Source organism: Pipra filicauda, unplaced genomic scaffold (genome assembly GCF_003945595.2).
Source record: "Pipra filicauda isolate LSUMZ 115617 unplaced genomic scaffold, ASM394559v2 scaffold124_size2119055_pilon, whole genome shotgun sequence".
In the NCBI taxonomy this organism is placed as follows: domain Eukaryota; kingdom Metazoa; phylum Chordata; class Aves; order Passeriformes; family Pipridae; genus Pipra; species Pipra filicauda.
Window position 1 is genome coordinate 71,906 of NW_024103707.1, and position 16,613 is coordinate 88,518.

At 37.6% G+C, this 16,613-nt stretch overlaps 1 protein-coding gene across 6 annotated transcripts in view; it reads right to left on the minus strand.

Moving 5' to 3' along the window:
• LOC113988621 (solute carrier family 12 member 7-like) overlaps positions 1 to 16,613 on the minus strand; it is a 71,755-nt gene that overhangs the window by 46,084 nt on the left and 9,058 nt on the right. For all 6 annotated transcript variants that reach the window (XM_039389063.1, XM_039389039.1, XM_039389058.1 and 3 more), the window contains exons 2-5: positions 7,725 to 7,819; positions 5,108 to 5,230; positions 2,747 to 2,893; positions 1,907 to 1,961 (exon numbers count right to left, since the gene is read on the minus strand). In XM_039389063.1, coding sequence (XP_039244997.1) covers positions 1,907 to 1,961; positions 2,747 to 2,893; positions 5,108 to 5,230; positions 7,725 to 7,819 — 420 coding nt within the window. The remainder of the gene's footprint in view (positions 1 to 1,906; positions 1,962 to 2,746; positions 2,894 to 5,107; positions 5,231 to 7,724; positions 7,820 to 16,613) is intronic.

Below are 16,613 nucleotides of genomic sequence, written 5' to 3' on the forward strand. Positions count from 1 at the left end.
AACAACAGATTTCCAAAACCATTGCTTTATGAGATAGGGACAAACCAGATTTTTTTCCTCACTGATATATATTCTTTTCATTCTTTTTATTTTCTGTATATGAAACCATTACCACTTTCACTACAGGTATTTTTTTTCAGTACCATTTAAAAGTGTTAGCTAGGGATTGCTTTTTCTTGTGTACTCATATACTATTCACTTTGAGCATGAATTTTTCAATTCTTCTCACTCTTACTTCCCATACACATGTATCATCTTTCTCTAAGTCATAAACTACACCACCACCACCTCCATTTCCAACATACCATTTCCCTTTCAATAAGGCTTTAAGTTTCAAGCTCTTAATATCTCTATTGAGAATTTCACCCAACCAAGGCAAACTCTTCTCTCTCATTCCCTCTCCATCTACTCCTGAATTAATATTTTCCCACTCATAACAAGGTTATGAGGAAGCAAGAGGAGACAGAGAAAGGAAGTGCTTAATTTTAAATACACATACGTCAATGTGAAGTCTGAAGTTGTTTCTCATAGAATCTTTAAGGTTGGAAAAGACCTCCAAGATCATCAAATCCAACCATTAATTTAACACTGCCAGGTCCACCAATAAACCATGTTCCTAATCACCATATCTTCGTGTTTTTTGAACACTTCCAAGGATGGAGATTCCAACACTTCCTTGGGCACTCTGTTGCACAGGCTTCAATGTTTTCAATATGAACAAATGAGAAACTAACAAAGAAATTATTATTCATCCCCAATACTTTTACTAAATATAATGCTGTCACATAGATGTGACAAAAGAAAAGATCCTGCTGCTCAAGTCTCCTTCAGTCCTAGGTTCTTATCTTTCTGCCTTCTCCATATATTCCAGCACAAGCATAATTTCTCTAAGAAACTGGCACCAACAACAAAAAAGTGAAAATGAAGATGTGTCTAGTGTAAGAACTGCCAGTTTCAAAGATTTCTGTGACACTCAGATGTCAAACAAAACCTTTACAATGAACTTTAAAAATATGAGGGGGACAAAAGCAGAACATTTTAGTTATCTAGACACTCATTTGAATAAATTTCTTTATAAAATACAAGTATTTAAAACAAAATTTTCTATTGTATTTTTATTTCATATATGGTACTGTATCCATGAAATACAATTATAATACAATTATTCTACATCCTGCACAAACTGGAACATTTACTTTTGCCCAACAACTTATCTAACAGTTCCGAAACCCCTTACTAAGCTGCAGAACCTCTGTCAGGAACTATTTTAAGTTCATTAAGTAAATTGTTCAGAGTTCAAAACAACATCTGAATGTCAGAATTATCAATTAACGTGTTGAGAAACTGAGAAGGATAAGAGCTTCAAGGGCTAACTGCTTTTGCATCTAAAAAAAATCCTCTATAATTATAAAACCAAACAAATTCATCTATTTATGCTGAACATGTAAGGAGATGAGCAGAACCTACAGTGCTTATATAGAAAAATATTTCTGCCAGCAGACTAGTTGCTATTCTTGCAGAAAACAAGATAACTATCTCCAGTGTTTAGATGGAATCTAGGCAAATTCAAGATAGAAAAAAGAAGCACTAGCCTTATTTGTAAATTTATAAAGAAATTTGTTTTGCATGAAGACCAGTCTCCATTCATTCAAATTACATCTTATCTTCCATTAAAACAGAATCAAATGATCGATGACAAAGATGTGCTGCAGTTCATTATTCCCAAACGATCCAGTTAAAAGACTGCATCTCACTTTTATAAAAAGCTGTTTATAAAATCAATTAAAAGAAAATATGCACTTGACACAAAATCATTACTTCTGATATTTGAGACTACAAAAACTTCTTATCCCAGCTTTAAACTTTCATCATTTGACCATTCACCATCTAAGATAAAATTCATTACCTGGGACTACACCATTTGTTGCTATCGCACTCATTGAAATGGCGGTTAACATAGTCTGTGGGAAGACGAAACAGAGGAAATTTAAAATACTAGAGGAGGTTTTTTCGTTTGTGGGGGTTTTTTATTTGTTTTTTTTTTTTTTTTTTTTTTTTTGAAAGATGGGGCAAGACAAAGTGATCAAATGAAATTAGAAATTTATTTTTTTAAATAAGATGTTACAGTTACCATATATTTGGTTTGGAATATCCATGTAAATTAAGTACTAAATTTTTCTGTAGAAGATTCAGTTAATTTAGATGTTTGAGACAGTCTTTAAAAAGAACTGGAAGAATATATACCACTGAACATACAAAACAGTATGTTATTTCAATTAAATAGTAGTGACAAACTGATCATATCATTGTTATGACAATATCGACTAGTGGTCTCACGCTCTAAAATACTACTTCATGAACATAATGTTGTGGTTCAATTTGTAGTTTATATTTCAGTTCATTCTAAAGTTGTGAAAAGCAGATCAGTTCAGATCTCAAAGTAAACAGTGAAATATTTCCTAAATGCCGATTTAATAAAATCCATATAATACTTCAGACAAAAGCTTACTGTAATCAACTCAAAAGAAACTTCATACAGGGTAGAATGACAAGTGACACTCACTGCCTTAATATACATAACCCATCTCTCTCAATTTAACCATAGTGGTTAAATATCAGTGCAATTTAACCAATATATTTAAATATGGTTTTCTTTCTCTGATACTCATATATTAGAAGGCATCAGTACTCTTGTAATAGAGGATTTGGCTAACAGTTAAAAAAAAAGAAAAAAAGGTGAACTTACACAAGCACAACACATGAACACGATGATGAAAGACTCAAGAACTCCAGCTGTTCCCACAATCCATGTTAAACGTAGGAAAAGGATGACTCCCAAGATGTTTTGCAAACAGGGAAGATACACACCAATAAAAGTGCCCATCCGTGGACCCTGGAAATGAAGTGAGAACATGAATTCCTTTGCACTGATTCCTAAGCACTTTATTCCACAAACTCTTATCACAAATGCTCCATGAAGAAATACCAAGTGACACTGAATGGTAACTTCAGAGCATCCAGCTTTGCAAATATTCATAGGCTATTGATGCAGAAAAATTCCTGAGAAGACAGAAAAGTGTTTGTGATAGCAAACTCTCTTGTTCCATAGGAAACCTTGACAGGAGTAGGATGCCCCTTTATCTGTTGATTGCAATGCTTTACAAACTTTCTTCTGAAATACCTCTTACAGGCTACTGTTGAAGATAAGTTACTGCCACAAATCAAAATACCAAATATGTTATGCAAAAAGCTGATCACAAATTGCCATGCAGCTTGAGTAAAAAAATTATATTCAACAGCAAGTATTTTCCATTTTTACAAAAGATAGACAAAGTATTAAGACAGAGACAGAAGAAATGCAGAGCTGATTACAATTTGTTTTTGCAAAAGTTGTAAAACCTGCTACAACATAATACATTTGTACTTTTTATTGGCTGGTGATCATCAGGGATCAAGAGACACACAAAAGATGTGTGTAGAAGTTTCGTCGTCTACACTTATGAAGAAATCAGCCTTTGAAATACTCTAGTTAGAAGCAAGAGTTATATACAGATTTCTAGATAGATTTTTAGCACTTGGGCAATATCCATCTGAAACATCAACACCACTGTCTCAGTCTTGCCATTAAAAATGCTACCCTGCCAAGGTACTACTTAACTACATTTTAATTTTGGAAATGAAACTAAGACATGTGCATAAAAATTGTGTTAGCAGGCCACCAGATGGTGTTAAACAAGATGAAGGGCAAGTGAGGACATGAAGTTCATTTGACTGGTCAGCTCCAGAGGGACTAATACGGTGATGCATTGAGAAAAAACTCTGCTCAGAAGCTAAGCAGACAACAGGGATCACACGAAGGAAAGTGTGAGTTGATCAGTTTTGGTTTTCTCACATCTGAAGTTGTATCTTCAGATGAGGTGAAACAAATATAGATTAAGCACAACTAGACAAACAAAAAGAAAGCCCACATATGAACAAATGCAGGATAAGCAAAAAGCTAAAGCTAACAGCTGGACTTTATTCCTCACCCTTGCCCATTGTCCTGGTACCAACTTCCACTCAAAATCTCCCTTCCAGTCAAATAAGCTGCACTTTTAAGCTTACTTTCAAGCACCTTTTCAACTCTGAGTAAAAGGAAATGAGCACATAGCAGAAGAAACATTCTCAGGTGCTTCTTCTCCTTTCTCAATAGCTCAGCATACAAATTCAGTAGCAGCACACCTTCTCCTACACAAAGGACTCCTAGCACTCTCCCTTTCCCATTATCTACCCTCATTTTCTTAGTTTCATTTACCATGCTCAACCACTTCCAGCTCATCATTCTTCCTTGTCTGGAAGTTTTTATACTCTGTCAGGTCATGTTTTTTATCCAAGCTTTCTCCTTCCAAAACAGCTCCCTGCTTACAGAGGGATCAATCCAACATCTCATTGAAGACTCCAACTGTTGCATATGTTTCATTTCTACAGAGGCTCAGACAGGCACTTTGGGCATCCAGTACACAACCCTTGATGAATTCAGTTGCTGTCTTCTATTAAGTGTGTTTAACAATGTGCCAAACAGAGCATATGCCTTCCTTCCCCCCACCAATATAATATTATTGATGTATGCAACAACAAAAAAAGTGTTCTTGAAGTGCATCCACTAAGTCTTAAAAATACTTAGTCTGACACATTAAACCAAGAGAGCTGCTGGAAAAACTACTACCATGTTAACCAGGTGCAAATATGCTTACAGATTTAAAAATGCGACCTGTTTCTTGTAAGGTTTGCCTTAATTTCAACTAGGTAAAAACCTAGGCAATCCAAATACATTAAGGGCAAGGGAGGGGAACGGAGGGAAAGGGAGGGAGGGGAGGGTGGGTGTACTCTGGGTTTCAGATGCTAGCTTCGCACACATTTTACCTAGGGGTTTTACAGCAACGTCTTGCTAAATAAGCTAACAAGAACACCAAATTAACACAAGTCCTGCTGCAAATGCTTCAGTTCTAAACACAGTATTACTAATCTCACTCCTGTTTTTAGGTATCCATATATTCTCTTTTCAGGTTGAAAAATGCTCTTCTTTATGGCTAGCTTTGTCCCAATAACTTATTAGAAGTTTAAATACCTTGACTTCCTTTCGCTTGCTGTCTTCATCTGCTTCATGTTCCACCACACCTTGAGTCAGATTAGTGTAGTTTGCTAGTTTATTCAGAAGAGATGACACCATGGGATTACTATCCATTTCTTCCTGTTGGGTTTTTAAGAATACTGCATTAATTAAATAGGATTTTTTAAAAGTCATGATTTTATAATACTACTTCAAAATATACTCAACAGGTCAACCCTGATTCACCCAAACCAAAAAATTAGCATGACAAAATACCAGTCAGCTTTCAACCAACTTTCTATTCTTCCTAGCTGTTTAACACTTGTAGCAGGGAGGATGCTGAAACTGAAACCAGTACACCGCTGAAAGCTCAACAAAACCAGTATTTATTACCAAGAGGTGGCCAACAAAACAAGAACCCGAGAGAGAGGAAAGGGGAGGGAAATAAGCCCTCAGTACGACTCCCCACTCACTCAGGTGTTGCTTACAAAGTTATCTTACCAACTCCAGAATGCCTAGAATTACCCATAGCAGAAGCTGCATCCTCATAGTGTCAGCAGGCTCACAAGATGGCGGGCGTCCCCGCAAAACGCAACGTTGTCCTTCGTTGTGAAGCTTGAGTTCCACTCCCAGCACGAGCTATCTGCTTTTTATACAATTAATTGGTGATGTCTACCTGGGCAGGTGTGGCCAGCACCGCCTAGCTAGAGGCCTTCAGTCCCTCCCTCTGTTATGCAAGCGGCATCTCTCCTGTGCATGCGTGTGTGCATTGGAATTTCCCCATGCCTGCGCACTATACCTCGGGGGTCTTTCCTAAATGAGTCTGGGGGCGTACTTCATCACTCTCCTCCTCACTTTCGCTTTCAAATGCCCTTGAAGGGCCATCAGCCAATAGTGAGGTACCAATTAATTCTAGTTTATGCAAGATGCTTCCTTCAAGGACGAAGTTCTCGTTTATCAGTGCTTGTTTTCTCATAACTTGGCATGAAAAGAACAGACTCTCACAAGTGGCTGGGCCAAACACAGACCAAAGTAACAACATCTAATTAAGCATGAATACAACACTACATGGCTATGTTGCAACACTTCTTTCATTTTTTTACACTGTCTTACAATATGCAGCTTGAATATAAGGAAAACCTAGAGAAAGACCACTGTTTATTTAAAAAATCTTTTCTCATCACAATACAGTTTTTAGGAAATTGTACTGGTAGGGCTGAGTCATTAGGGTGTTCTTCCTGCATCTTGCTTGTGTTTAGAGAGTGATTTCAAATTATTCTCTCAAGTACCTCTCTGGAGGTGCTTAAGGACCTCTGAAGTCTGCAGCTGCAGGCTTATGTACTTTATCTTAAACCATGCATACGAATTCCAAAGTATTCATCTGTTGAAAATATGGGCACATATGCATGTCATACACAGTTGCACATATGTAGTATTACTTGACACAGAAGTCATTCCCTCTTTCTTTAGCCAAGTATCTGCTACGAAACAAAAACATACTAAAACAATTAATAAAATCCAGAGGAAGCATATACAATAAAAGGATTCCAAGAAAAATGGAACCAGGTAATTCAATCAAATACACAAAAATTGAATACTGGAAAGAAGACAAGAGATCAGGATCACAAAGAGAAAGACAAGAACTAAGATACCTTTGCCTGAGACAGTAAGTAATGATAACCATGGTCATAATAGTCAAACTTGTTTTTAACAGTTTATATAAAAACTCTAACAGCTGAAAACATGAGAAGAACAAGATTCTAGGAGCCAAAAACCAATAAGACATGCATACATGCCAAAAACACAATTAATGACTAACATTACTTTGATCCTTAGCACAATTTTCTCTACGATTCAGTGGAAAACAGTAAATAGACATTATTTGGGTCATGCACAGAATGAACTGAAAGACCATGTCCTCAGTGCAAAGATATTTGGCAGAGAAAAGAGATGAGTGTAAGAGAACAACAAGAAAATATTGAGAAGAATTCAACTGCAAGATGGCTAAGCAAACAACGCTGGAAGGACTTTGATTATTGTTAACAGTAAGCATCGAAGCAAGACTAGTTGATACTGCTATAGCAGAACAACCTAGGTTAAGTTTTACTAAAAGTACTATTTCATTGAAATAGTGGTCCTTAAAGGTACTTCCTTTCTATGAATGATTGCAATCACTCATTTGATTAAAAAGGTATGAAACTTCCATTATAAAGTAGATGCTTATATTAGAAATTACAAATACAGCTCAGTCATGGCCTGTAACTTTGTTTTCTGCCTTTCCTGCTTTAAGATAAGTCTATGATTCCCTTGTTGAACAAATTAATTTGCTAATCCTTTTAAAACTGAATACTGTTCTGCTAAAACGAATAGATTTAACTTCCAACAGCTTTCTCTAACAATTTCTAGATCCTAGACCAAAAAACTTAAATACAAGAAGACTTATTTCATATATTCACATTAACGCACTATTAATGCGTTATGTCACTCAAATCTACTGAAATGGAATGTTAGCAGGAATCAAATTACAAAAAAGTTATTAAAATTCATTTTCCCCCACTATATTTCACGACAAAGAAAACAGGTGTTTGCTCATCCCAATTAACGGTTAAGTATGTTTCTGGGGTATTTAACTTACCTCAAAGAGAGCCATATTCTTTCCTTCATACGTGTTTCCTCTGTTCAATTCTGCACTGTTAATAAATGGACGACTTTCCCTGGCAATCCCATCCCCTGGTGGAAAAGTACAACAATTAGAAACAAAATGAAAAAAAAAGAGAACATGGTATACCATAAAAGGAATAGTCAGAAGATGCTGATTTAAGAACGGGTTCTAAAAGCACTGCAGGTGAATGCCAAACACTGTCTTAGTGTCAGACACATGGACTTAACATCTGCATTTAAGGAAATTAAGCTTATTTTAACAGTCTAATCTTTGTATAGTGTTCCATCTCTTAACTCTTAATTATTATTCTTTAACATATATACTGATTTCCCTCCTGTCCTTTCTAGTTTACCTAAAAACACTTGATAATAGCACTTCACATAAACCTTTTGGGCAACAAGAATAAAATAAACCCCCAACCTACCTTTTTATTACTTTATTGACTTCCTCAAAAAATCTCAAGTAATGCAGGAATTTATGAAAAAATGATGTGAAAGGAATTATTCTTTAGAGGTTGTGGGGACCCTTCTGGGACACGCTATACTTACTCCTCATTGAAATATAAACCTCATTAACCTGTAGCTTCCCTGACCCGCTCTGGCACACCTCTCAAAAAATACTGCATTGCTTTCACTGCCTTCCAACCCACATACTACAAAACCTATCACATGCTGATGCTGTCACAACATCAGCATTTCCAAATAATCTCCAGTCCTTGCCTATGCCACTTTGCCCCTCTGCCCTTTTGCCCTTATATTCAGAGGTTACAGCAATAGTACCTACAGAATCTCTTCACTACAGAATTAAGGAACAGCTGGAGAAGAAGTTGTACTCTTTTTCCCTGTATCCTCCCACTGCCCCCTCCAGGACACTTCTCCCCACATAAAATCCCAGAAGAAAGCTCTTGCAAACACAGACACCAGTCTCAGCATAACGTATTATCTTCATTGTAGAACAGACAGAAATAGATCTCAGTCCCTTAAGCAGAAGAGGGACTGCATCCCTGACAGATTTCACACCACTTTTCATAGTATCCCTATAACTGTTGGTGTCATGACATAGAAACCATGTTCTATCATGAGAGACCCAGAAGACCATTAGGGTTCTAGAATTAGTTACCCAATCCAGAGAAGAAATATTGATGATTTCATCTACCACTACTGTTCTTTATCCAGTGTATCTCCTTCTATCCATATCCTCCTACTTATAGTTTTCTGTTTCTCTACACTTTATAATTGGTCCCCCACTGCTTCACGTCTTACAGGCGTCTTACACGTGTCCCTCCTCCGATAAAGCTTAATGCAAGGCCAGCAGAAGGAGAACTGTGAACACAAAACAATCTCCCTCATGGACCAGCACCTTGAGGTGTTTTACAGCACATGGAACATGCTGGTTTGGCACAAGATTATCTGAGAAATTGGCATTTATCCTTTAATGGGCTCCATTATACTTAGAGAAAGGTTCAGTCAGCTTTTCCATAGACAATAACAAGCAACTTTGTCCTCAAACAAATACATTCTGATTCCTCTTATCATCTTGCAAGAGCATATGAGCACTAGAACTTCTTGCCTAAGACACTGCATTTTCTTCCCAAGATTTTTGGAACATTGTTTTTCTTTTAGCTCCCTTCATTGAATGACATTATTTTTGCTACAGTTTTTACAAACCATTCATTTAAAGGTACATTCCCAAATAAAAATAAAAATAAGGTTGTTTGATATTAGTCTTGCTGAAACCACACTTCTATTGAGTTTGTCACCTACTGACAGCCAGTAGCTGTAATTATTAGCTAAATATTAGTACTCTTTTCAGAGTACTTCCAATCTCTTCAAAAAGGATTGCTCTTCAAAAAGAGAGCTGGCAAATTTAAAGTATTGTTTTGCATTCATACAGAATGTAATGTCACTGGAGTTACTGCTCCAGTGGGTATCATTAGACTAATCGAAACATCAAAAGGGTAGCCAAAAAGATAATGTGAATCAATATTCACAATTCTGAGGTAAAAGAATATAGTTTTGTATTATCAGCTCTGGACATAAAAATCAGTATCTTAGCACTATAAAGTATTTTAAATTGTACGTGGGAGAATAGTGAAGCCTTCTTTTATATGCTCGTATTTCTAAACAGTTACTTAGCTTCGCTCCAGTAGGAAAAATCTCAGAGCACAGTATCTCTAACAAACAAGTCTTGTCAAATGCACCTAAGAGGCTTTCAACAGAAAAACAGAGAACTCAGGTTTCCTACGCTTCAAACGCTTTTTCAGTGCTTCCAACCAACATTCTTCCCATTTTAAAGCTTTCTAATGTTAGTCTTCAAAACAGTCTGTCACTACCAGACTACTATAAAGTCCCATTTCTCTAATACAGTTGTCTCTTTTTGTATTTGTGAATGTTGGTACAGCATATTTATAGTATTTGACATGATCAGCATGACCTATTGTAGCTCCATTTGAAAGAGAATGAATGTTGAAAAAGTGACTGCAAAAACAAGTACTCTGTCATCTGCAGTTTGTTGACTGTAATTGTAATTCTACAATTATCAGAGAATCATAAAATCATTAAAGTTGGAAAAGAGTTCTAAGATAAAGTTCAACCTTTAACTGAACATTACCATGCCAACTAAATCACAGCATTAAGTGCCACATCCAGTCATTTGTTGACCACCACTGGGGATGGTGACTCCATCACCTGCCTGGGCAGCCCGTTCCAATGTTTAATAACCCTTTCAGTGAAAAAATTCTTCCTGATGTCCAACCTGAACCTCCCATGGTGCAGCTTGAGGCCATTTCCTTTTGCCCTGGCACTAGGTGCCTGAGAGAAGAGGCCCGCCCCTGCCCTGCTGCAACCTCCTTTCAGGTAGTTGTAGAGAGCTACAAGGTACCCCTAGAGCCTCCTTTTCTCCAGGCTAAATGACCCCAGTTCCCTCAGCCATTCCTCGTAAGACTTGTGCTCCAGGCCCTTCACCAGGTTTTTTGCCCTTCTCTGGACACACTCCAACACCTCAGGGTCTTTCTTGTCATGAGTGGGCCAAAATTGGACACAGAATTTGAGATGTGGCTTCACCAGTGCCGAGCACAAAGCAACAATCACTTCCCTAGTCCTTCTGGCCATACTAATTTTTTTAGCAAGCCAGGATGCCATTGGCCTTCTTGTCCACCTAGGTACATCGCTGGCTCACGTTCAGCTGCTGTCAACTAGCACCCCCAGGTCCCTTTTTGATGGGCCACTTTCCAGCCACTCTTCCCCCAGCCGGTAGAGCTGCATGGGATTGTTGGGTTCAAGTACACTTCACCTTACTGAACCTCATACAGGCACACCATTAGCTAACCTCCAGTTGTCTGTGACCTCCCCGGTTAATGATGACCAACAATAATGATGGAGAGTGACTTGGCAAGCTCTTCCACCAGCTCCTACAGGTCCTCTTTTTGTTGTTAATATATTTATAAACCCCCTTATTACACCTTTGAGTTTTCATCATTGCTATCAACAAAATCATCTTCACTGCAAATTAAAAAACACCACCTTCTGGAGTATGTTTATTTAATATGTTTAGATAGTGTGGTGAATTAACGCAAGCAGGAAATTAAACTCCAAATAAGCCAGTAAGGGAGGGGTGAAAGCAGAAACTATGGGTTGAGACAACAATTTATCGAAAGCAAAAAGCAGTGGAATAAGAACCACACAGTAACAACAGCAATATTAATAACAGAAGTATACAAAAAGAGGAGGTGTTTTACCCCCAAAAGAGGTGTTCACCACCTCAATTTAATTCCATGTGGCCATGTAGACCAAAAAGAAGATGACAGACAGTCCCTGTAGGTTGTGCCCACATGGCTTCCCCACACAAAGACAATATGGCAATCATTCCCACACACCACACTATGTGGCTGCTGCAAACAGAGGCAAGATGGTGAGGGGCTCCTGTGGCTAGCGTTTCCCTGACTCCCAGCCCAAGACAACAAAAACCAACGACAAACAGACCCCCTAAAAGCTAGGTCGTCTGAGTCGGGTTGTGCTGTTGCTTGTTGGATTCCAAATTTTGGATATGAGAAAAGAAATTGCTAAGTTTAAACAGAAAACCTTGAGTCACAGAAGCTGGGGAAAAACCTCTGAAGGCCAGACCAGATGTCACTTGTTGGAATGCTCTGCCAAGAAACAGGGAGATGGTGCTCTGATGTTATCAGACCTCTGCATAAAATCCATTGTGTTTCCCCCTTTGCATATCTATACTCTGTATCCCTTGTGTCCTGTAGATTCAATACCTAATCCTCCCTGTAAAATCCCCTAAGATAAAGCAGGGTTTTTCCTGTGATGTAATTGTAAGACCCAAAAGTTCATAATTTAGGTTTTCCCCTTTACCTCATCTCTAGAAACCCCCCCAATTTTAATAGCACAAATATGTAACCCCCCTGTTAAATATGTAAACCCTAAACCCTTTAAATATGAAGCTGTATGTCCAATAAAGGATTCCAGTTTCTGCCTCCAAACTGGGATCGTCTTAGTTTTATTGACTCACTACAGTTGCTTTGTTGGGCTCAGTTCCTCACAGGTGCCTGCGCCACTGCTTCCACCATTCCGCCACACTAGGGGTCAGTCCATTAGGTCACTGCTACTTTCCTACTACTCCGCTGCACTCCTTTCAGCTCAGCTGGACTGGGCTTGACTCCTGTCAGCTGGGCTCCCCCTGGCTGGACTGGGGGTTGCCCCCACTGGTCTGTTCCTTGCCAGCAGCCTCCCCAGTAGCACTGCTGTTCAGCACACATTGATTCGGTGTTCCACCTCTTTCCTTTCAGCACCATGTCCCGTAGCTCTGCCTCAGAGAAAATGGGAGGAGGTGGATGGCAGAAGCAGAAGACAGAGTCCACAGGGTAGATGCTGACAACTTCCCAGGAGAGAGAACGAGGCAAAATGGTGCCCACTTCTGGGGGTGCGCCCATTTCCTTCCTGAAACCATACCCCCTAGTGAGGACGTGGGTGGTATAGAATAACTTAGCTGCAATCTGGATAGATGTAGTGAGCCTTACAAACATGTAACTCAAATTGATATGTATTACATCATTCTGTAGAAAGAACTAGCTTCAGGACTCAACACACAGTCAACATCTATGGTGAAGTTAACCAAATCAGCTGTTTCTATCTTTAGCTCATCCCTTCTTCAAAAGAAGATTCATTAGAAAAGAAGTGATTCATGAGAAACCCAGAACTAAAAAAAGGCAGGATTTACACTTTTCACAAACGCTGTAAATATTGCCCTCAGTGCAGCAAGTGAAACTGAGACAGCAGAAAAAACTATTTCAGTTGCTTCCACTGAGGTAACATGGGACATAAAAGAAATAGGCACTTCATCCCACTAGTCTCAAGCCATATACAGCTTTACATCTCAACCCTATTCCCTTCAAATCTATAAGTAAGCTTTAACATAGTCAAATCATAGAATCATTTAGGTTGGAAAAGACCCATTGAGTCCAACCATCAATTTAACACTGCCAAGTCCAACACTAAATGTTCCTAAGCACCACATCTACATATATTTTAAACACCACCAGGGATGGTGACTCAACCACTTTCCTGGATAGCATGTTTCAATGCTTGAAAAGCAAATCACCTTTCCCTTAGGCTTCTTTGAAATTGTATATGTTTAAACTCTTCTCAGGTGTGGAGTTAAACATACAATAAAAATTTTAACTTCCAATGTAGTTTTAGACATGTCTCTAAGCTGCACGTCTTCTGAAGTCCAGTTTCTGCAATTAAAGCACTCCAAAAATCTACACTTACTATTGCTTGATTTCTGAAAGTAACTGAATTTACAAGAGTTTACTGGTAAAAATCTTAAATCTGGACCAGTATTTCATTTTGGACCACTATTAGTGTTAAAAGATCCAGAAGAAAAGGCAAAGGGTTTGGTTATGGTACATTTCATCTGTCTTCTGACACATGAAAAAAATCCACCTGTTGATGTGACACTCCATTCTAACCAACATAAGTGACCAAAGCCTAAGCTTTAAAATTAATCTGTTTCTACCTCCATACTCACTTTAAAAATTATTATTACTAATTCTCATCTGCTACAGAATGTTCACATATCCTAGCACAATTCTGTGCTCACTGATGGACCAGTAGACAAATTAAAGCCATAACTAATGTACCTTTCCTAGAAGCCTGTCTGGTATTTTCTATGTTGATGAGACATGCAAAAATCCCTAGTCTTGACTTCTACAGATACTCAAGCACGACAGTTACACTTACATGGAAATTAGCTGCAACAAGTTACATTTTCTTTTCTATACAAGACATACAGTTGCAAGAAGAGAAAGTAGGAGACCTCTCAAGTGTGGAAGGTTACATTCAGAGTGTTCATGCAGACAATCCCAATGTGAACTCCTATACACCCCAGCCTTCCAGCTGCCTATACAGTGTAACCCATATAAATTATCACAAACTGTCCCAGTGCTACGCTGGCCTTAAATTTAAAACTGCCAGTGCCACCAGATGATTTCTCACTAACATTTCCACACACCAAACAAAACTTAGGTCAGAAGTTTTGCATGTCAGAATTCAAAGTGTTGGTCACAGAGGCAAAAATGGCACTCTGTCTAAATTCATATTCCTTAGATTTCAGAGCAGTGATCCTCACAAACATTGACAGGTAGAATACTTTCGGGTATGTTAATTATTAAATTTCTAAGCTGATCTGAACTGGTCCATTTTATACAGTGTAAAACAGAACCCAAACGTATAGCTTAAACATGCTGAAGCCACCTTTGCCAAAGAGGTGGTCCACTCATTTGGAGTTTCGACTAGATGATCTCCAGAGGTCCCTCCCAGCACCAGTAATTCTGTGATTCCCCTCTCACACTTATTACCCACCCATTTGTATCCCCATATCATAGTGTTCCTCAGAGAAATGGAACTATTTATTATAAATGCCTATGTCGTCACTAGAGAATCAGTGTACAAATGAGCAATAGTTTGCTTACAGTAAGCAAAACAACTTCCTTAGCATTGATGACAATACTACTAAATCATACACCTATGACTTTTTTTTTAATGGTTTTCTCCCTTTCCCACCTCTGCTTCCTCCTCTGCCCCTGAATCACAAGTGGTAGAGTATGAAAAAGATATGTTACAGGTGTTTTGTTATAGAGAAAGTGGAAAAGCATGGCTTGGGGTAGAGAAGAAAACAATCATTTAAGTAATCCTAAATTTCTACTATAATGCCTGTTCAAGAGATTAAGGACAAAAATATTTGACCATCTAATCTGATATCCTATCTTTACATGGGTTGCAGAATTTAATTTCTGCATTAGGCTCTATAACTTTGAAAAAACATACTGAAATTCGACCAGTGTATCTCAATGTTTTCAGAAACTAAAATAAGGAAAAAAACCCATCAATTTATGTTTATAATTACCAAAAAATAATCTCAAATTGTTTCTTATCTATTTAAATTTGGTTGTTTTCAAACTTCTAGCTATAATGTCTTAGTACAGTTTCCAAACTTAACTACTCCTATTAGTATTTTCTCTTGAAGGTAACTATACTTATTCAAATCATCTCAAGCTTTCTTCTGAAAAAGTAAGATAGTTAAGTTCCTAAAATATTTTCCTAACTTTTAATCATTTTTGTGGCAACATTCTCTACAGGTTTTAAGTTATGCAAAACCAAAAAATTCAAACTTTAAAAATCAAATACAGCCTTCTAATACCAGTCTCAGTCAACGCTATTTACAGGAGTATAATCATCACCTCTCTATTCCAAGGATCAGGCTAGCCCTCTTTACCACAGCATTAAACCAAGCTCATGCTATTCTATTCCAGTCTGACCCCTAAATCCTTTCCAGATTCACTGCTTCCTCACAGTCATACACTGTCATCATTATTCATATTTAAGTAGTGCTCCTATCTGCTTTTTGTATTCAAGTACATTTTGTCCAAAAAAGTAAGCACCTTTGTCTCCTGACATGTTGTAAGTTTTAACATCTATCTGAAAAATAAAACCAGATTGTTTTTAAATGGCAAAAGAATTCAGGTGTTGTTCAAAGGAATGAGAATTATCTAAAACTTTCGAACAGCATGGCCTCAAATAAGATAGCTCAGCTCTGAAAATGTGTAACTGTTCTCCAAACAAGTACATGTGTAAAACAAAACAGTTTCAATTCCCACCAGAAGTTTCTAATTCTATATGCTGTTATTTAAAGCAGAACCACAGTTGGAGAATAATCCTTCACAGAAAAGTCCTAACTTTTCAGTTTCCAAAGGGCAACTCTTAATCATAGTCCACATACCTTGAAGTAGGTTCTGTTTAGCCAAATACAGGTGAAAAATAACAGTTCTTAATAAAAACAATGGTAACATTTTCATTCAGGTAGTATTTGGTCATATTAAGAACAAACCACTACAAAATGAGAATATGAAAATGAGATCCTGTTTGCACAAGGGTAAACAACCACAATGTTAATGTAACTAAAGTCTTTAAGGCAAAAATACATAAAGTTTGAAAGTCAGTAAAGCTGACATATAGGAGTGTCACACTGAAGAAAGTTGCCTGTGGCAAAACCTGTAATTCTACCTTCTCTACTATGCATATTTACTTCCTGTATGTCCAAGTTTTTGATTGGCAGGCAACTAAAGAGAAGTCATAGAATCTTAAAAATAAAATTTCTTGACACTTCTAATCCAAAAATATACAGAAGCACTCTACAGAGCTCTAATATGTACTTCTTTTTAAAAGTCACTACCTTGCCATAATTCAAATTATGAAAAGGCATCAATAACCTTCCTTGAACACATCTTGTTTCTGAATTTTTGCGCAAGATGGGTTTAAGAATTCAGTGCAACCTAACCCAAAGCTTCAGGTTATTGGG